Genomic DNA, 21499 nt, shown 5'->3' with positions numbered 1-21499 from the left:
CAGATGAGAGTTGTTATGGTGCAGTAACTACACAATTGAGCTGGTACAAATTTTATGTCAGCCGTGAAGTTCAAAGTCCCACCTCTAGGGTTGTGTTAGAACTGAGGTAAAATTTGGGCACAGGGTGAGATGGATTGAGAAGAAGATTCAAAATCTGGTGAACAATCTCACATTCCAAACTGTGGCTTCTTAGGTTGTTCACGCTGTAACACTGACCTACACAAACAGGCTGCTGTAAGGGTCTATGATTTATATATGTGGAAAATGTATATGTCACCTTGCCAGAGACCTCCTCAAGGCAGCTCACAAAAGTAAAAACACAACGAAATAAAATAAGACAATATCAGAATGGTTAGTAATTTCAGAAATCCATAAAATTATAAGCGAGAGAATTCCCAGACTAGAAACAGATCTTAAAACAGCTACCTGTTAAAAACCTGAATTGAAAGAGGTGCTTTGGCCTGGCACCTGAAGGATAGTGAGACATATACACTAGGAACCTGCTCAGTAAACGTCTGGGATTCAGACACTCTAAACTTTACCCTGCTTCTCCTCCCAGGCGGTGTGGATAGGGTTGTTTTCATTTAACCCTTATCCTCTAAGGCACCGGCCTAAGGTCTGAACTTGGATTTCCCACATCGAAACCAAACATTCCAGCCACTGTACACCCTGGCTTTAATGAGTGTTGTTATGAAAAGCTTAAATCCACCGAAACAATTAAGCTTGCTATAAAAACACAGATAGAAACAATGTTAATAATGCCCAGTGGCAGTGCTTGACCCAGATTTTGTACGCTACTTGGGGTATGCGAGTCCTGCCTCTTGCCGGCATCTTGTTTGAGCCATGAAGTCTGCCTTCCTGCCCCAGAACAGCCCAGTTATGCTTCTTCGTGGTAATTGTAGGTTCAAAGGAGACTTGATGCTTCTATCCTTAGCCTGTATTACAGAGCAGATAGGGTGCAGAAAGATAAAGGAGCAGGAAGAAGAAAGGGCATCAAAAAAGAATGTGAGAAATACAGTTTAAATGTTATCTGTCACATGAATTGTGCATCATTACAGAGAGGCTTTGCGGTGGTATAGCGATGTTTCAGATAATGCCATCTTAGAAGCTAATCACATTGTGAAAACCATTTTCAGGGTGGGGGCTGGATCCCTTTATATATTCACATTGTTGGATTTCAAACTGGACTACCGAGAGGGGAGGGGGATTTCAAGTGCTGCTATTTCAATCTGCTACTGGGGGAGGGTCCCTATCCCTTCTTTTTGTGTCCCTGAGCAGAAATCTGACAAATGGGTCGTGGGAGGAGGAATGGTCCAGTGAAGATCATTGCCAACAACAGACAGACGAGTCTTGTTGGTGCTGGGTGCAAAGAGGGTGAATGTTCAATGGTCTTGGTGAACACATTCTGTCACTTAGGAAGAGAATCACTCTGCTGAATGGAAGAATCTCTATCTGTTCTGCTACCCAAGTGAGGTTGACACAGGGAGAGGATGGGCTGTGGCTCACTGGGGGACCATCTGCTTGGCAGGTGGAAAGTCCCTAATTGAATCCCCTGTTTTAAAAGGGTTGCATGGAAGGTGAAATGAAAATAACCTCTACCTGAGATGCTGAAGAACCATTGCTGATCAGCGTAAACTACACTGATGTTGGTTGTGGTGGGCTTTCTGGGCTGTGTGGACGTGGTCTGGTAGATCTTGTTCCTAACGTTTCACCTGCATCTGTGGCTGGCATCTTCAGAGGTGTATCACAATGAGAATGTTGATGGACCAATGGCCTGACTCATGTACTCAAGGCTGCTTCATGTACTCAAATGTTGGGGATCCAAGAGAACAGAAAGGGGTGGTGTTTTTTGGTTGTGTTTTTTTTTAGATGGGAGAAAGTCAGATTGTTTGAAGTAATAGGGAGCAGAGGCAGAGTTACCAGGGGATAGGGGGTGCGCATTGCACTGGACGTGTGCCGGGGGGCTGGAAAATCCCCCTCGCGGCGCCCTCCCCCACTTACCTTCATCAAACAGTGCAGGGTGGGGAAGCGTTCCCCTCAGACTGAAAATGGTCTGGTGGGAACTACACTTCCCAGGAGACCTTGCGAGCCCCCTGGTCTCATGGGAAGTGTAGTTCCAACAAGGCCGTTTTCAGCCTGAAGGGAACTGGCCGCTTCTCCAGCCTGCACTAAGGTAAGGGATGGGGGGCGCCGTGGAGGGGGGGCTGAAAACACAGAGTATGCACCAGGCGCACTCTGGCCCAGCTACACCTCTGATAGGGAGTTTTGGGTCTTGCTTGTCACAGTTAGTATGAATGTCCTATAGTATTCCAACTCTCTTGGTTTAAGGGAAAGCCAGGTTCATTCCCAGTGGGTTTTGATGAAATAAAATGCAGAAGCTGCAGATAGAGTCTACAAGAGATGAGCCAAACTTGAAGTGCTCTGAGTTGGTTGGACTCTGGGACTCTTGCTGATTTTGTGCCTTGGGAATAAGTCTGCTCATCTTGATGCGAAACGAAGAGGTTGCCTGGAAGACTTTTTCATTGCATCTGAAGAAGGCTGGTGCTGGGGGAAAGCTCATGTGGCGGACCTCATAGCGTTCAAGGTGCCAGGGGCTATTTCCTCTCATTGATGCTGCCACCTAACAGCCACTATATTTCTGGAGTTTGCTTGCAGTTTTGATTTTCACCCTCCCCTCCATCCCGTTTTGAAATGTTCAAGTGCTTTGTCTTTTAGTGATAGTGAATATATTTCTAAATGTCAAGAGATCCTTCCTCCCCCCAGAAACTGCTCAGAAGAAGGGTGGGGGCATGTTTCTCATAAAACTGGAAAATATGTGGGGGGGGGGGTGTCACCCAATGAAATTAATAAGCACTTCGCTCAAGATAGATGAAAGTGCTTTGTTACCTAGCCCATGATTCACCTTTAGCATTACTGCCACAATGCCTAGTGCCTCTGTCTAGACCAGGCGTAGGGAACCTTTCTCACCCAAAGAGCCATTTGGACCCGTTTTCCACAGAAAAGAAAACACTTGGGAGCCGCAAATACTTTTTTGACATTTAAAATGGTGCAGTGTGAGCGTGATTTAAAATGGAGCTAGTTGATACCTTGAAATCCCAGTGTTAACATCTCTGATATTTAAAACAAAACAAAAAAAACTTTTGCAGGGATTCCCTAGTCTGCAACCCTCAGTAGATCCATTTGGTATCGTGACCTGACCAAAGGTGATTGCAGCAGTTTACAAACAGATAACTGGACCCCCAAATCTGCCTACATTTCCCATCCCCCTTCTTCTCTCTGCATCCAAGCCCCATATGTCCTCTCCTCCGAGCTTCCCAGCCGCCTCCTTCTCCACGCTAGCCTGGATATGCTCAGCTCCAGCCACATTTCTGACCTATTCACCAAATCCTACATCTCCACCACCAGTAGGGCTCAGTGCCCTTGGAAAACCTGCCCGATCTTGGTGGAAGAGACCAGCTGCTTTGATCCAAACACGACAGAGCCAAATTTTGGGGAGGAGGAAAGGCGATTCCGGGTCTTTAGACATGGGGGGAGCTGAACGGAAGGCTGAGATTTCCCACCGTTTGACTCCCCGCCTCTTCGCTTAAATGCCAGCACAGCTATTGTCCAGAATCTCCTTGATTTTTATTTCACTTTTGTCAAAGGCGCCATGCCAAAGCCTCCCGGACCGCCCCCCCTTTCTCCTTCTCTTCCCGGATCTCCACCTTAGGCCTGCCTCGACGCTCCTCCTGGTAGGTCTCCTCCCCCTGCCTCCAGCTCCAATAACCCAGATCCTGCGGGGCCAGCATGCGTTGCTGCGGGCGGTGCTCCCCCTCTAGGCTCCCACTTAATCTCTATGCCACGCAGCGTCCCGGCTCTGGGGCTCCTGGGGCCACCGGGGCTTTTCTCTGGAGCGTGGCCTCGGCTCCTCCCCGAGTCGGCTGCTTGCTGCAATGAATGGAAGCGCCGCCGCCTGTCTATCTTTGCAGCCGCCCCTCACCCGGGCGCGCACGGCTCCTCCTGGCAGATCGCAGCAGCAGCGGTAGCAACAGAGTGCACGCCAGGCCTGGGCTCAACAACCAAACTGCGCCCACCTCCGCCAGCCTGTTTTATCTCCTCCTCCCCGCACCGGACTGGTGAAGGTTGGTCCGGACGGGGGACTGTCCAGAACCTGGTGATTGGCAGCGGCCGCGGCTCCCCCCACTCCTCATTGGCTGACCAGCCACGGAGCCGCTGTACAACGACAAAAGAGCCGCAGGTTGCCGACCCCTGGTCTAGACCCATGGTGGCGAACCTTTGGCACTCCAGATGTTGTGGACTACAATTCCCATCAGCCCCTGCCAGCATGGCTAATTGGCCATGCTGGCAGGGGCTGATGGGAATTGTAGTCCATGACATCTGGAGTGCCAAAGGTTCGCCACCACTGGTCTAGACTGTTTTAAAAGGAGGCTGGACACATTCATTGAGGATTCTCTGTGCGTGTATAAAGTGCTGTCAAGTCATGATTAAAAAGAATGCCTGTTGCTTGTGGGGTGGGCATGGGGAACTAGGATGGTCTTGATGTCTTGTTTGGAGGCACCCAGAGGTCTTTGGCTGTTCTGATCGAGTAGGACCACTCTTGTTTTCTAACAGGAAGAGAATCAACAATTCACCAGGAAATAATACTGATTTGCTTAATTTCTAGTTTACATTTCTCTGGGTCTCAAGGTAGATAAGACCTACAATAAACAAGGTAGTAAGACCAGATGACAAAATTAGAAAACAGTGCAGTGAGAATAAGGTAATGCAATAAACTGCAACATTTGTGTATGCAGGGGAGAGTAGAGAACCAGTGTGATGTAGTGGTTAAGAGCAATAATCTGGAGAACCGGGTTTGATGCCACACTCCTCCACAAGAGTGGCAGAATCTTATCTGGTGAACTGAATTTGTTTCCCACTCCTCCACATGAAGCCTGCTGGGTGACCTTGGGCTAGTCACAGTTCTCTCAGAACTCTCTCAGCCCCACCTAGCTCACAAGGTGCCTGTTATGGGGAAGGGAAGGTGATTGTAAGCCACTTTGGGACTCCTTAAAAGGTAGAGGAATTACTTCCAGAATATAGGAGTATGAACACAAGCTCTTCTTCTCCTAGAAGTAGTTTCCTCTTTCAATAGCAATATCTTTTTTCACTGCCACTGTGCAGCAAACTAAAGATTCAACTTTTGGCTGCAAGCAGTCATCTTCTTGGGTTGCCGCAACTGTTCGGAACGGCCTCAAATATTTCTTCTTTGTTGCTTTCTTCTCAGGACAGCCTGGGGGGGAACAGCAAAACAGCTATGGTTGCAACTATCAGCCCCGCAGCGGATAATTACGATGAGACCCTTTCCACCCTGAGGTACGCTGACCGGGCCAAGAATATTGTGAACCACGCTGTGGTGAATGAAGACCCCAACGCTCGCATCATCCGGGAACTGCGGGAGGAGGTGGAGAAACTCCGGGAGCAGCTCACCAAAGCAGAGGTACTTCTTGCCAGCATAGTTTTGCTTGGACTTACAATGTTTGGTTGACTGATTGGATCAGTCAACTTCTGATTCCCTTTTAATTGATTAGCAACCAATTTCAATGCAAAGAAATGTAAATTATTTAAATTACAAATACAAATTTCAAAATCTGCTTGCTGGTAGTTGGTGCCATCTTAGAAAAAACTTTTTCCATTTTCTTTCTCACGGGAAGAAGTGTCACTTCCATGAGGATCCCTGCTGTTTGTAGGAGCATGTATCTGTAACAAGTGCATGCTTACTTTCTTTAGGAATCATTTTCATTTGGATCTAAAGTATGGTTGCGTGGCATGTTGTCTAGGATTATAGAATACCAAAATACGTTATTCCTGTTGGCAATCCAAACTTATTACATACAAAAACCACTCACAGGGGGAAAATGCAAGTGCTCAATTCATATACAAAGGTGCAACAGAGACATATATATAAACTACAAAGACTATAAACACTTGATTATGCTGTTGGTAAGGGGACATGGCAGCTGTAATGTCAGAAAAACTGGCTCTTCAAGTGACTCCCAAACAAGCTGAAAAAGGAACATCCAGTACCATGATGAAGGGATGAAAACCCCATATTATCGCAAATAGGGTTTTGGGCTGCAATATTGTTTCACATTGAGAAATTCATGAACTTTGATGCTGATTTGTTGTATACTTCGAAATTCTCATGCACTGTGATGCATATAGGACTTAAATTCCTAAGAAAGTTGTGTGCGTTATAATGTAGGATCCACATTTACAGCTGTTTGTGTTTCTAGTCTTTGTAGTTTGTATATATGTCTCTGTTGCACCTTTGTGCATGAATTGAGCACTTGCACTTTCCCCCTGTGCATGGTTTTTGTGCATAATAAGTTCGGTTTGCCAATGGGCATAGTATATTTTGGTATTCTATAGTTCATCACATTACCCAAATACTATATTATAGCATGATGTCTAGGGTTGCCAGCCTCAGGTTGGGAAATACCTGGATATTTTGGGGGTGGAGACTGAGAACAGCAGGGTTTGGAGAGGGAGGGATTTCAATAGGTTATAATACAATGGAGTCCACCTCCCAAAGTGGCTGTTTTCTCCAGGTGAACTGATCCCAGTTGCCTGGAAATAAGTTGCAATCCCAAGAGATTTCCAGCCACCACTTGGAGGCTGGCAACCCTGATTGTGAACTCTGCTAAAGTTAAACATGTTTAAATAGAAGGGATGTCCCAATTGTAGAGAGAAAGGTAGACAAAGGAACTGGTGGTGCAATGAAGAAGAACATTTCTTGTTCAGTGTGAAGAAAAATGTCTTAGGGCGGGGTTTTTTTAACCTGAACAACAAATATTCTTCGTCGTTGCCCCTCCAGCTCTTTTGCCTCTTGAATCTAGGCAGTATCTGGATGAGTAGATTTCCTACATTAGCTGCCTTGATGCCCATGACGAAAGCATGCCGTAAATAAGATGCACAAACGCATGCAGAATTCGTTGGACTGAACAGCAAAGATTTCTTCAGCCAGGTGACAGCCCTGTAATTTACATCTTATTAAAGAGATCCCATGAAGTTGTTTGGTCTTGCTGTACCTCTTGGCCGTCCACCAAGGGGTGTTTGAGAGCTTTGTGTATTCTTTCTATTTTTTTTAAGTTGCTCCATGTTCTCAGATTGATAGCCCAAGCTCTGCTGAATACCTTCTAATGCCCTGATGCTTCAACTCTAGGGAAGCAGGCAAGCCTAACCAAGCTTCAGTGGCCCACACATCATTTCAAAGAGATATGTTCTAAGGCTCCCTTTGCAGTGAATTTCTTTCTGGGCTTGTTGGGGCAGGTCTTCTGCCTTCGTTCCTCTTTATCCTGATAGATTCCTTTTGTATGCCACTCGCTGCACAGGATTTGTTTTTGCAACCAAGCAAAGCCAGAATGGCTCTAGTCTGCTGCTTTGAACCTATTTGGCCTTACAATCCAGCCTTTCCCTGCTCCACTGCACAGCGGCAGTTTGGTCCTGTACGCATTTCTGACTGGGAGGCCTTTTGTGGCTTTTCTGCACAAGCTTGTGAAAGGGCTTGTGTAGAAGGGCTGCAGTTTGTTGTCATTACCCTGCACACCCATCAGAGAAAATCCTGTCATGAAGAAGAGTCTGCATGCACCAGTAGCTAAAAGAAACCCCCAGGTTCATTGGCAGTATATCTCTGAATGCCAGTTGCCAAGAGCAAACAGTAGGGATTGGCTGCTACCTTCACGAGCATTCCAAAACCAACAGTTCTCTTAGACTGGGAACAGATTTCAAGAACCTGGTCTATAAGTAGATGTATACACTCTGAATTGTTCAGCGAACTCACAGGTGTCAAACTTGCAGCCCTCCAGATGTTATGGACTACAGTTCCCACCATGCCCTGCCAGCAGACTAGAACTAACTGCAACACAGAGTTTTTAATATAATATAGGAAATCCACAGGCCAGCCAGTTTTTGGTACTGTCATTGGCTTCAAATAAATCTTTGAAGGGTGTTGTGGGTTTTCCAGGTTGTATGGCCGTGTTCCAGTAGCATTTTCTTGTGACGTTTTGCCTGCATCTGTGGCTGGCATCTTCAGATGCAGGCAAAATGTCAGGAGAAAATGCTACTGGAACACAGCCATACAACCTGGAAAACCCACAACACCCTAATGATTCCAGCCGTGAAAGCCTTTGACACTACATTAATCTTTGAAGGCTCATTGTGGCCCTCTCAGTACGCTAGTTTCATCATTCAGTAAGGATAGCGCTTCTCTCACTCAGTTTTTCTTAGTCTGTCTTGCAATGCCCTACTAGCCGCATGTGTGCAATTGTGTTTGCTGTTCCAGATTTAGTTACACAGTCCCCCATGCTTTTTGTGTTTGATGATGTTGTCAGAATACAAGCACACCACATCCCCCAGATGTCCAGTTCTAGGTTAACTTACTTTAAAGGTGCTGATGCTTTGCCCTGTGTGCTCATGGATAACACTCATGCCTGTTACAATCTAGCATTTGATTTTCAAAAAGAAATGAGTCAGGCTTCAATCACACAGGGGTTGCTCAATGCTGAGTCAGTAGGGATTTGCACCACTGGGTTCCATCAGGTCAGAATTGGAGGGTTATTCAGCCATGCTATTTGAGCGCATTTTCCCTGGAGTTTCTAAATGAGACATAGGACAAATTTTGAGCATATCTCTAGAATTTGCCTAAGGGCTTTATTAGCTTTCTTCACAGCTCAAATTTAGCCGTTCAGAGCCAAACATCTCTTCAGCCTGCTACTGTAAGCCGCAGATGGACACAAGACAAAAATGTGGCACAGGCTGCACATTTTAAGTGGAAAAATTTCCACAAAGTTAGTTTACTTCATGGTTTTACAAAAATGTTGCTTTTGAAGAGATTTTCTCCAGTAACCTGGTGTGACACTGAAGTGCTGAGCTGTCAAACAGGAAGCTTCACCATGCGGGTGCCCTCACTATACTTCCGTGCGTTGTGGGTGTTGATTCGTGAGCACCCGTCCATGGATTGTTTTTCAGGGTAGTAGATCACATTAAGAGCTGACAACATACTCAAAATGAATGGTGGCACTTGCAAAAAAACAATTTAATGTTTTACTTCTCTCTTCCTTCCATCCACTCCCCACCCCCTAACCTTCATTTTCTAGGCAATGAAATCGCCAGAACTAAAGGATCGTTTAGAGGAATCTGAAAAACTTATCCAGGAGATGACTGTGACCTGGGAAGAGAAATTACGGAAAACGGAGGAAATTGCACAGGTCTGTATTTGTTCATAGGCTCCTGCCTCCCCACCCCCCAATAATCCCTTTACAGTAGACCTTGATATTTATGGGTAATCAGGTCAATGTATTGTCTTTTTAGGGCATCTTTACTTAATACCATCGATGGGAGTTTTTTTTTTTCAAGAGAGATTGTTGTGACCTTTCCAACCTTATCCGGCTCCATAATTTGAGGGGCTGGTTGTTGTTTTTTTTAAAAAAAGTCATTTGTCTAAAAGAGAGATTAATGGGATTTCATAAAAAATAATTGTGTGGAGTGTTTGGCAATCACACAGAGTAAGTTATTGTCATTCCCATTGTGCAGATGGGTGTCTAAGAGCGGATTCAGATGTTTAGAAAAGACATGCAGTGCAGCCCTTGTGGGGTTCTGTCTACTCTGAAAGCCATTTGGTGGTGGTAGTACGCCTAAAGGCTCCTTGTTGGTTGTGGTGGGTTTTCCGGGCTGCGTGGCCGTGGCCTGGTAGATCTTGTTCCTACCGTTTTGCCTGCATCTGTGGCTGGCATCTTCAGAGGTGTGTCACAGAGGGAAGTCTGTTACACATTGTGTCCAGTGAGAAGGCTTCCCTCTGTGATACATCTGTGAAGATGCCAGCCACAGAGGCAGGCGAAACGTTAGGAACAAGATCTACCAGACCACAACCACACAGCCCGGAAAACCCACCACAACCAACTGAATCAGGCCGTGAGAGCCTCCAACAATACATCACTCTTTGTTGATCTTTTAGTGCACATGCAGAGTTAGCATAAGATTGAAAAATCAAGGCCAACCAACCCTCTAATGTCTTAGATTAATATGGAGATGCCTCAGCGTGAGGGAGCCAGTGTGCTGTAGTGGTTGAGAGTGATGGACTCTAATCTAGAGATCTGGGTTTGATTCCCAATTCCTCCACATGAGCGGCAGACTCTGGCTTGTTTCCCAGTTTCCAGACATGAAGCCTGCTTGGTTACCTTGGACCAGTCACAGTTCTCCTAGAAATCTTTCAGCCCCACCTACCTCACAAGGGGTCTGTTGTGGGGAGAGGAAGGGAAGGGGTTTGTAAGCCGCTTGGAGACACCTTAGGGCAGTGGTGGCGAACCTTTTCGAGACCGAGTGCCCAAATTGCAACCCCAAACCCACTTATGTATCGCAAAGTGCCAACACGGCAATTTAACCTGAATACTGAGGTTTTAGTTTAGAAAAAACGGTTGGCTCCGAGGCGTGCGTTACTCAGGAGTAAGCTTGGTGGTAGTCGGTGGCTTTGCTTTGAAGCACCCGTGCCACTCTTCCAACGGGTGAATCACGACCCTAGGAGGGTTGACTCAGAAGCAAGCCCCATTGCCAGCAACCGACCTTACTCCCAGGTAAAGGATTGCACTTTAGTTGTTTGCATGAAAATCAGTGGGGTTTAACAGCACTTAACAGGGTTACCCATACTGCTTCCCCAAAACTAGGTCTTAGGTTTAATGCTAATAACCGAGCCCAGCGGCCCAGGCCAGCTTAGATCTATGTGTTTGAGGGGTGGGGGCAACTCTGTTTGCGTGTGCCCACAGAGAGGGCTCTGAGTGCCACCTCTGGCACCCGTGCCATAGGTTCGCCACCACTGCCTTAGGGCAAGCAGCACCTTTGTCATGCTCACCCCAGCTCACAAATAGTGCATGGCAGTACTGTTTCAGCAGTGCTCCCAATATGTACTCAACTTTGCCATGGAAACTCAAAGCAAGATATCATAGAAAAACATAGGCATGGAGTGACATACTTAGGTTTTAACCCTAGGTGAGGTTATTAAAATAAAATGCGCTATTAAATAAAACAATGGCTTGAAGCAGTTATGCTGGTTTGTCAGTCGGTTGTCTCCAAACTGCTCTCCCTAGCTGTGCGTCTGCCTCTTTGGTCCCCTTGCCCCTGTGCATTCTTGACAGTGGCTATAATGCTGCGCATTTGCTTGTGTGCAAGTGATAAGGGATGTACGGTGGCTCAGAGTGGCCAGTGATGATTGAGCAGCGAATCATGGGATAGGCTGGTCCAGCTCACAGTTTTTATATTGACACGTTGCCTTTACAAGGTGGAGAAAATGTGCTTTATTACAGCCCTCCTTTCTTGGTTCCTAATCGGAACTCTGTTTCCCTACACAGGAGCGGCAGAAGCAGCTCGAAAGCCTTGGCATCTCTCTCCAATCTTCTGGCATCAAAGTTGGCGACAACAAGTGCTTCCTGGTTAACTTGAATGCTGACCCTGCTCTCAATGAACTCCTGGTCTACTATTTAAAGGTAAAGTATGTGTATTAATCTCAAAAGGTTTAGCGGTCCATGGAGATTTAGCTTGAGAGTTCTTCTGTAGGGTCCGTGGGCATTAAGAGGGCACAAATACAACCTGTAATTCTTGTGATTCTTCAGCCCTTTTGATGGACACTGGAGATGTGTACACCTAATAAGATTAGCCAGTGGGCTGATTAGAGATTAAAACATTTTCAGCACTTCATTCCCTTTAGTACTATGAAACACCTAAGCATCCTTTCCAACATGGTTACAATCCTGTAAACCTGACATTGGTGGCAATGGTTTGAAGTTGGTCTGCAAGCCGAAATTACATGAGAATGTGGGTAGTTGGTAAGTGATGACTTGCGTTGGGGCACTTATAGTGCCGAACTATAGTTAATCTGGAAAGTAGCAGAGGGGAGTAGAGTCCAGAAAAAAAGGAGATGGCGGTATACATTCACAAGACTGAATCTTCATTTGCAAAGCATAGGTTTTCAGGGGACCATTAACCTACCTTTGTCAGCCTTCCCCCTTGTCTATGTGCATCCTTTTTAAGTATTTTGGAAACAGTCTTTAAGAGAAGATGAGCCCATGGAAGTGGTTTCAGTATCACCTCTTTAAGGAGATCCAATATGCTTGGATTTTAATAAGTCATTCCATGTCCCTAGCCTAGTGTCATCTACAAGGCTGGATGAACATATGTTGGGAGTGCTTTGATTGTGTGTTCCTGCATGTTGACGTAGTGATTAAGAGCAGGTGTACTCTAATCTGGAGGAACCGGGTTTGATTCCCCGCTCTGCTGCTTGAGGTGTGGAGGCTTATCTGGGGAATTCAGATTAGCCTGTGCACTCCAACAGACGCCAGCTGGGTGACCTTGGGCTAGTCACAGTTCTTCGGCGCTGTCTCAGCCCCACCTACCTCATAGGGTGTTTGTTGTGAGGGGGGAAGGGGAAGGAGTTTGTAAGCCCCTTTGAGTCTCCTACAGGAGAGAAAGGGGGGATATAAATCCAACTGTTCTTCTTCATGGCCACAAGGGATTGGACTTGATGGCCCTTGTGATCTCTTCCAACTCTATGATTCTATGATTCTAGAGGAATGCCAGGCTGGGGGAGTGAAAGAGGGAGTGTACTTAGTAGTCATTACTTTGCTGTCTAATAAACAACAAAAGACAGCCTTTTGGGGGAAGAAGGCAAAGAATGTTCCAGCCTGTGTAGGTGTCTGGCCTGCAGCTCAAATTGCTTTGTCAGCCTGACCATTCTCAAGCCTGGATCTGCAATCTGCTGCTTAATGCGAAGGTGGGACCAAGGGGCCTTGGCAACTAAACAGATTTCAGAGGATAACCTTGGCATGCTTGCAAAACTATGAGGTTTCTTCTTGGCACATGGATTTGTATGGTATAGGTCAGTATTTGCGATGGGGGGTGGGGGGTGGGTATACGTGCGTGCTGTCAGTTCCTGCATGTCCAGATCAGAAGAATTTTTCTGTTTTTATTTGAGCAGCCTCCAATAAATGTCAAACAATTGCTGACTGTATTAGGCTGCATTGACTAAAGGGCGAAGCAGTGTTGTTCCCAGGTTCCCTACAAATGTGCTTAGACCATCCAGCCATATACTGCGAGCTTCTGCTTCCTCTCTGAGAAACTTAGTGAAAATGTTGCTCTGTAATGACATCTTGGTCGGCTGCCTTTATTTATCAGCAGAGCAAGTGCGTGTCAAGCCTCCTTGTGTAACTGTCCTTTTAAGTTTTCCATCTGCGGCGGGTGTCACTTCCAAAATTTCATCCCACGTGAAATTTCTACATGTCAGAGAGAAAGTGAAGCTTTTCGTGTAGAACATGGAGGCTGCCTTCAACAGTGTTCCCTGGCCCGGGAGGGCGGGGGGAGGAATCTGAGACGGCATAGTCAGGAAATGTATATTTTCAGTTGGCATTCATCCTCTAAAGCACTAACAGCATCTTTAATCTCTTTTTTGGCTATACGTTATCCTTTTAGAAGGGCTATATGAACGGACACGTGCACGTTGTTTTCTAGTCAACGCATTCAGAAGGTCCGCTCCCAGCCAGGGTGGGAAAGACTTTCAAGTCCTTGTAGAGCAGTGATGGCGAACCTATGGCACAGGTGCCAGAGATGGCACTCAGAGCCCTTTCTGTGGGCACATGTGCACAGAGTTCATCATGTGGGGGGCGGAAAATCACACACATCTAGGCTAGCCTGGGCACGATCCTTTACCTGGGAGTAAGCTCAGTTGCTGGCAATGGGCCTTGCTTCTGAGTAAACCCTCCTAGGGTCGTGATTCACCCATTGAAGCGTTGCACGGTTGCTTCACCAAGCTTACTCCCAAGTAACGCATGCCTCGGAGCCAACCATTTTTTCTAAACTAAAATCTCATTATTCAGGTTAAATTGCCGTGTTGGCACTTTGTGATAAATAAGTGGGTTTTTTGTTGCAATTTGGGCACTCGGCCTCGAAAAGGTTCGCCATGACTGTTGTAGAGGCATGTCAGTGGTTTAACTTAGTACTAAAACAGTTTAATGTCTATCCAAATAAATAGTCCAAGTTTCTACTGCATTAATGCAACTGTTTGAATCTTCCCATAGGAACACACACTAATTGGGTCGGATAATTCCCAGGATATCCAGCTCTGTGGGATGGGCATCCTGCCTGAACACTGTATAATAGATATCACCTTGGATGGACAAGTTATGCTGACACCTAAGAAGAACACGAGGTGACTGAATGTTTTTGTTTGTATAATCTGTCACACTTCAATCACTTTTTGAAACACCCATCCTTCCTCCAAAGAGATCAGAATGACATACATGAGCTCTTCTGTTTACACAACAGTCCAGTGAGGTTAAGTGAGCATGACAGAAAGAGGAGTAAAAATAATCCAGGAACAGAGGGACCAAAGAAGCAGCGAATTGAGTGCTTGGAAGCAGCAGCATTTAGAGTTGAGGATTAGCTGGAAGGAGTCAGCAATGGGGGAAACAGAAAGTCAAAAAAGGGGCAGGTTGTCTGGGGAAAGCATTTTTCAAAAGTCACTTTTGATAGAATGGTGTATGCTTTGATACTGGAAATTGAGATGCATTCCAGTGAAGAGCGATAGGGTAAGCCATGTATGGGAAATGATTAAAATGATGAAGTTTTCTGCATCGGTGCTCTAGAGAAATTGGAAGCTGGAAAACACACTGGAATCCCATGTTGTATTGCCTATATATTGGCTAAGCTTATTTCATGATTGTTTATTTTTATGAGTATTTATTATTATAGAAATGTACTACTATATTTAGATATTTTTACTTTGTCTTGAATATTTCTAACAGATCTTTTAAAAGTTTTCCAGAAGATTAGGAATTAGGAGTTCGATGGTGGGGTCAAGGGAGGGCATTCCACACTTCCAAAAAAAACCCTAGACTTGACAATAAATCTTGTCAGCTCTCCTGTCTTCCTTGTCAACAACTCCGCTGTTGCACCCGTAATTTCTTGGTCAAGTCTCCGCTGCCGTAATTTCTTGGTCAAGTTTCATGAATCTGGGATTGCTTTTAAGCAGTCCATCCACTTCTTCCAAGTTACCCCCCCCCATCCCCTAATTCTGACCAATCCTGGGGCACAATGATGCATTTTACCTTGCTCCAGGTAAACTTGTCTGTGCCTCTTCCCTCACAAAAAAGGGGAGCCAAACAAGATCCAGAATCCCAGAACTCTTGCACTATTTTTATATTTTTGTGGAACAGTCAGTTAAAATTACCCCCATTTGCTTCTCTTCCTTTGTAACAGGACATTTGTAAATGGCACGGCTGTGACAGGCCCCACACAGCTACACCACGGAGACAGAATTCTGTGGGGAAACAATCACTTCTTCAGGTAGGCCATTGGTTTTGTTGCTTGTTCTGCTAGGTGAAAAAAGCCTGACTTAGGGGAAAAGGTATGTATCTAAAAAGAGAGAATTTTTCTTTTTGCCCGTAACCTTAGAACCCACGATCACCTAGTGAAAGTGGTTGGTGGTAATAGATTCAAGACAGGTAAAAGAAAGTTTGTCTCTACACAATGCGTAATTGACTTATGGAATTCATTGCCAGAAGATATCCTGATGGCTGCGGCCGCTACCTTGGAAGGCTTAAATGTGGACTGAAATGAAATGTATGTTGCCTTTGTACACTATAAATACCTTGGTGATAGGACATTATACAGCCTAGCATGTCATGAAGTGAACTGGCTGTTCTACTGCAGGCTGCAGGTGATTAAATACCTCCCTAAAAGAAATCTCTGTAAGTAGAAAACCAGCATGCCAGAAAAAAAGGATTTCAAGTCTGTACTCCATCTGACATGCTGTGTGTAGGTTTCTGTGTGAAGGATCTGCTATGTGAACCTTCAACTGCAATTTAGAGGGTGCACACTTACCTCCTCAAAAAGGATGACGACTCCTTGGGCCTCCTCAAAGGCTGACTTCTTGGGCCTCTAGAGTTATAGACTGACTGATGGAATTGACATTTCTAACTAGCCATTCAGTTCTTTTCAAGTCCCAGTTAAAATAGTATCTCCAACTGAGGCAAGTTGAACTTGTTCAGTATGCAGTTCAGCGAAGATGTTTTTGAGACTGAAGATCCTAGTGGCAGTCTTACCTACTAACTACTACGAGGCTCTATCAGATAAGAAGTTCTGCATTGTTGCCCTCATGGAAACTGGAGGAAGCAGTGTCTTAGTGGAGTAACCCCTGGTTCACATGCAGAGGGCCCTAGGTTAAATCCTTGACATCTCTGCTAAAGAAGCTGTTTTAGATGATATGCATTAAGAGAGATGTTTTCCTGCCTATCACCAGTCTTTGTAGTCAATTCTGAGCCAGATCAATCAATAGTTTGACTCGGTTTAAGCCAGTGTTTCTGTGGATGGGAACAGAGCAAGAACTATTTTAGCTAGGGCTGACCTAGCAAAACATCTTCAGTTGCTTTTCCTTGTAAGTCCAGACCATTCTGGGTGCTGTTCAGTGGGGAAAGGAGACCAACCACTTTGCCTTATGATACAGCCTTTCCTGAATTTCATTCTAAACTATCAGGGTGATAGGAAGAATATCTCCCCCCCCCCCTTTATTTCTTCAAGGCTAAATCTGCCCAAAAAGAAAAAAAATGCAGAAGCCGAGGATGAAGACAATTCAATGAAAGGAAGCAACAGCTCTGAGCAGCTGGATTTAGATGGAGACAGCTCGAGTGAAGTGTCCAGCGAGATCAACTTCAGCTATGAATATGCCCAGATGGAAGTGACCATGAAAGCACTCGGTGGCAATGGTAAGGGGAAAGGATTGTCTTTGATCTGTTTTATTTATTGTGTATACTATGTGCCCACTACTGTATTTGTACCCAATTTATACCCAGTGGGGATCCAAGCAGATTACCTCATTCTCCTCTCCTCTGTTTTACCTCATGACAACACTGTGAGGTAGGTAAAGTCAGGAGTGTGTGATTGGCCCAAAGTCACCCGGCAAATTTTCATGGCCAGGTATTGGTTCAAACCCAAGTCTCTCAGATCCTAGTCCTACACTCTAACCACTGCAGCATGTTGGCTCTTTGTATATGTATCAAGCGACTACAGTGCAAACCTGCGCATTCTCTGCAATTGCTTTCAAAAGTAACTTAGCTGGAATACGACTTGAAATGTCTGGGTAGTTTTCACAAGTTCTGTCCTATGGAGAACCTGTTCTACATCCCCTTGCCTAATATGACACTCTTGCATGTCTGCCATTAAAACTCTTTATGCTGCAAATGATTTGGGGGGTGGGAAAGGAACCTGTTCACGTGGAGTCCATGCCAGGCCTATGGACCTTTTGCTGCCTCTGAGTAAGCCCTAGAATGGACCCAACACTTTTCGCTGGTTGGACATTTTTAAAGCAGATGGAGGTAGTAAAGGGCAGGCTGTCTTTTAAGAGAGTTTGTCCACCAGTTCTGCTCTTCTCATTAATAAACCCCTGATATGCTTCCAGAAAACACCAGAACAGTTTGAAAAACCACTGATGTATGATAATAATCAATGTTTTATCAAATGTCTTACTCGATGTCTTAAATCTTTTGCAGTCTGTCTTTCTGCACTTTCACCTTATCTGTCCATATCTTCCCTTTTCTCTGTCTAGATCCCATGCAGTCCATTTTGCAGAGCCTGGAGCAGCAGCATGAAGAAGAGAAACGGTCTGCCTTGGAGCGCCAGAGGCTTATGTACGAACACGAGTTGGAACAGCTCCGAAGAAGGTTGTCTCCAGAGAAGCAGCACTTCCGTGCTATGGACAGGTTCTCCTGCCATTCTCCCAATGCTCAGCAACGATTACGACAGTGGGCAGAAGAAAGGTGGGTGAAGATGGCATATAACACATCCTCAGCTTGGTGGTATTCTCACTCCCAGTCATTTCCTTAAATGGGGGAATATCCCCAGGCCCATGCGATGTTTTATGGAGTGGGGGAGGGGGAGGGTGTATAGCCTATAGTCGTGATAGGCTTAAAATTGCATCCTGTTGCTGAGATGAAGCACTTCCAGATATGCATGCAGAATTCTAGGAGCAAGAGATTCCTTTGCTTTCCGTTGAAGAGCAACTTACACCCAGATCCTGAATGTGCTGTGTATCAGTCCTGGTGGGGTTTCTTTGGTCTGTCACATGACTGCAGAATTGTATTTATTTACTTACTGAATTTCTGTACTTACCACCCCACCAAAGTGGGTTTCTGGGTGATTTACAAGATCCTACAGTAATACACAAACATATGTCAACTAGTAAAATGTAATTTTGAAATATATGTGTCCAATTATAATCACAACACATTAGAAGCAGTACAAAGATGTATTGTCGAAGGCTTTCACGGCCGGATTCAACTGGTTGTGGTGGGTTTTCCGGGCTGTGTGGCCATGGTCTGGTAGATCTTGTTCCTAACGTTTTGCCTGCATCTGTGGCTGGCATCTTCAGAGGTGTATCACAGAGGGAAGTCTTTTTCACACTGTGTCTAGTGAACTTAGCCAGCCCTTCTTTTCAGAGGCCTGTTTTGTCCTCTGGAAACTTCTTGAGATGGCTGAGCCTTTGAGAAGTGAGTTAGTCAGTTAGCTCCAGTATTTTGCTTCCATGAAAATCATTGCTGGCCATACCCTGGACTGCAAGTAGAAGAGCTACAAGATACCCTGGTCCTCTCAAATAAAGAAAGGCATGGCTCCGAAGGAGGCAGCTCTAGTCCCAACCCAATTCTGGAACCACACATGGATCCCTCAAGCAATTTCCACATGTTGCCTTTTTATTGAAGTTGCCATCTGATTGCACACTGGGGCATAGTGGATGCACAAACCCCTCTGCCGCCCAGGTTTCCATCTGAGCCACTGCATCTTTAGCACTCTAGTATCCAAAAAGTTACTTCTTGACATCCTTTGTGTTTAACGGGAAATCCCTTCTGTTTGCCTGCTTGTTTGTTTTTCCCAAAGGGAAGAGATGCTAAACCACAGCCTGAGGAAGCTGAGGGAGCAGATTGTGAAGGCCAACTTGTACGTCAGAGAAGCCAGCTTCATTGCGGAAGAGGTGGATAAAAGAACGGAGTACAAGGTCACTCTGCAGATCCCAGCCTCCAGCCTCAATGCAAACAGAAAGGTGAGGCACCCATTATCTGTTCTACCAGTATTGATGGCTGTTCATCAGGAGCGGCGCTCTAGATTTTGTAGCGATCCAGATAAATTTTCCCTGCCGTTTTCAAAACTGATATTTTATTGATGCTAGATACGTGCTCAGTGGCTCAGAGTCACCTGTGGTTCTTTGACATGCCTGTGGCTCTTCTGAACACTGTTCCCCAGTGTGGCACCTGCCCCAGGTTTCAGGTCTCAAGGCCTGGCCTACTTCCTGCCTTATAGTAAATGAGGCTATTGGTCCATCAGTATTATCTACTCAGTCTGGCAGCATCTCTTCAGTCTTTCGCATTACCCATTACTTGATGCTTTTAAGAACATAAGAACTAGCCTGCTGGATCAGACCAGAGTCCATCTAGTCCAGCACTCTGCTACTCGCAGTGGCCCACCAGGTGCCTTTGGGAGCTCACGTGCAGGATGTGAAATCAGTGGCCACTTGCTGCTGCTCCTGCTCCTGAGCACCTAGTCTTCTAAGGCATTTGCAATCTCAGATCAAGGAGGATCAAGATTGGTAGCCATAGATCAACTTATCCTCCATAAATCTGTCCAAGCCCTTTTTAAAGCTATCCAGGTTAACTAGAGGTGCCAGAGTTGAACCAGAAACCTTCAGCATACGAAGCAGCTCCTCTACCACTGAGCAGTGGCTCCTCCTCCTTTTTATTTAAAAAAGGAAAAGAAAATCCCAGCCTATTTCCACAATGTCTTGCCGTTGTTTACCTGGCTTGCGTTTCTCACTGTTATGCTTCTGCAGCGAGGCGCTGTTCTGAGTGAACCGGCCATTCAGGTGAGGAGAAAAGGCAAAGGCAAACAGATCTGGTCACTTGAGAAGCTGGAGAATCGACTGGTGGACATGAGAGATTTCTATCAAGAATCAAAGGACTGTGAAGAGGACGACACGGTAGGTGGAGCTGGGACTGAAGAGTAATGGCTCTCCTAATTAGTAGAGCAATCAGTAAATGTTTGCAGCATGTAAAAAAGCTTTTTTTTTTCATTCCCTCAACAAGATTCAAGGGTCTTAAGATCTTTTCACAGCAAATGTTTAATTTTGTCCTTTAAAAGGTCTGGGACAAGATTAATCATCTGTTTTAGTAATTGCCTCATAGATGTGAATCCAAAAAGTTGTAAACAGGATAATGTATTCCCTGAAATCAGCAGCCTCTCCAGCAATAAGGGAAAGGTTTATCTGACAGGTAATGGAGTTGAAATAGTATCATACACCAAACCGTTAAGAGCTGGTTCTCTGCTCTAGTATTGATATGTTCAGTTGGATTGAGGGAATGTGAGTCCTGCTTTATAACTGTTGCAATTTATATGGAGTCCTTGAAATTCTTAGAACTATAAAAAACATTTTGTGAATGGCCGAGTGTTATTACCAATACACAAATAATCTTGCAAGATCCAGTTGCTTAAAAAAAACAGCTTTGGGGAAAGTAGGGGTTAAAAGAAACTTAAAATTTGAATGAATGAATGTACTAAAACATGTTACTGATACGATCATATTCATGTATTATTATATTTTGCTGTGTATGTAAACTTGGTAAATGTGGTACCTTATTTCAGTATGCTTCATTTATAGGTTAATCTTAAATAGACTTTCACCCCTCTATGAACATTGAAGTTAATAGGCTTTACATGGTTGTTTCAGAGAATTGCTGTGTTGGTCTGCTATGGATCTACTAGATCCGACTCCAGTAGTACCTTTGAAACCTGGGGAGCTTTTGTTCTTGAAAGCTTATGCCCCCAAAATCTTGTGGGTTTCTAAGGTGTATCTCTGTTGTCTCTGCTTCTATCTCAAATGTGACTTTTCTCAGTATAAAAGAAGGGGCGGGGAGGGATGATTGGAAGGTATAAACAGGGAGCCTAGAGTATGCAGAGAATGCAGTTCATTTTATGCGAGTGTAGAAAGCTGGTGGGAGTGAATTTTGGTTAGGAATTTGCTTTTGCTATGTGTGGTATGTTTGCGTTTTTAAGCTCTCTAGAAAGGATGACCACAGAGACGTTTTTAAAGAATGGAGGCCATCGGAAGTTGGGATTAGTCGGGATTTCTACCAGATTCCATCACCATCTGTCAGGAGAGCCATTCACTCAGGGCAGCCCCCAGCTAGGTGCCATGACCCTGTCACAGGAGAATGTGGCCATACTTCTTTTCATTGGATTCTAGGGCATGAGGTCATACGTCAGGCGAGCAGATCCTTTCTACGATGAGCAAGAGAATCACAGCCTTATTGGGGTGGCCAACGTCTTCCTCGAGTCCCTCTCTCGCGATGTGAAGCTTCAATACGCCGTTCCAATCATCAACCAGAAAGGAGAGGTTTGTTTAAGTAGCCAGTTGCACAGTTAGCACATCGAGACATCATTA

The 21499-nt window shown here is 45.2% G+C and overlaps 1 protein-coding gene across 3 annotated transcripts in view; it reads left to right on the top strand.

Moving 5' to 3' along the window:
* Positions 1 to 21499, top strand: part of KIF13B (kinesin family member 13B) — a 124882-nt gene that overhangs the window by 24439 nt on the left and 78944 nt on the right. For all 3 annotated transcript variants that reach the window (XM_048517223.1, XM_048517214.1, XM_048517233.1), the window contains exons 7-16: positions 5264 to 5476; positions 9135 to 9245; positions 11379 to 11513; positions 14097 to 14227; positions 15277 to 15363; positions 16597 to 16781; positions 17621 to 17831; positions 18946 to 19108; positions 19892 to 20038; positions 21302 to 21451. In XM_048517223.1, the coding sequence (XP_048373180.1) occupies positions 5264 to 5476; positions 9135 to 9245; positions 11379 to 11513; positions 14097 to 14227; positions 15277 to 15363; positions 16597 to 16781; positions 17621 to 17831; positions 18946 to 19108; positions 19892 to 20038; positions 21302 to 21451 (1533 nt within the window). The remainder of the gene's footprint in view (positions 1 to 5263; positions 5477 to 9134; positions 9246 to 11378; positions 11514 to 14096; positions 14228 to 15276; positions 15364 to 16596; positions 16782 to 17620; positions 17832 to 18945; positions 19109 to 19891; positions 20039 to 21301; positions 21452 to 21499) is intronic.

The sequence above is a fragment of the Sphaerodactylus townsendi genome, linkage group LG01 (genome assembly GCF_021028975.2).
Source record: "Sphaerodactylus townsendi isolate TG3544 linkage group LG01, MPM_Stown_v2.3, whole genome shotgun sequence".
Lineage (NCBI taxonomy): Eukaryota > Metazoa > Chordata > Lepidosauria > Squamata > Sphaerodactylidae > Sphaerodactylus > Sphaerodactylus townsendi.
This window is presented reverse-complemented; position numbering and strand designations above follow the sequence as displayed.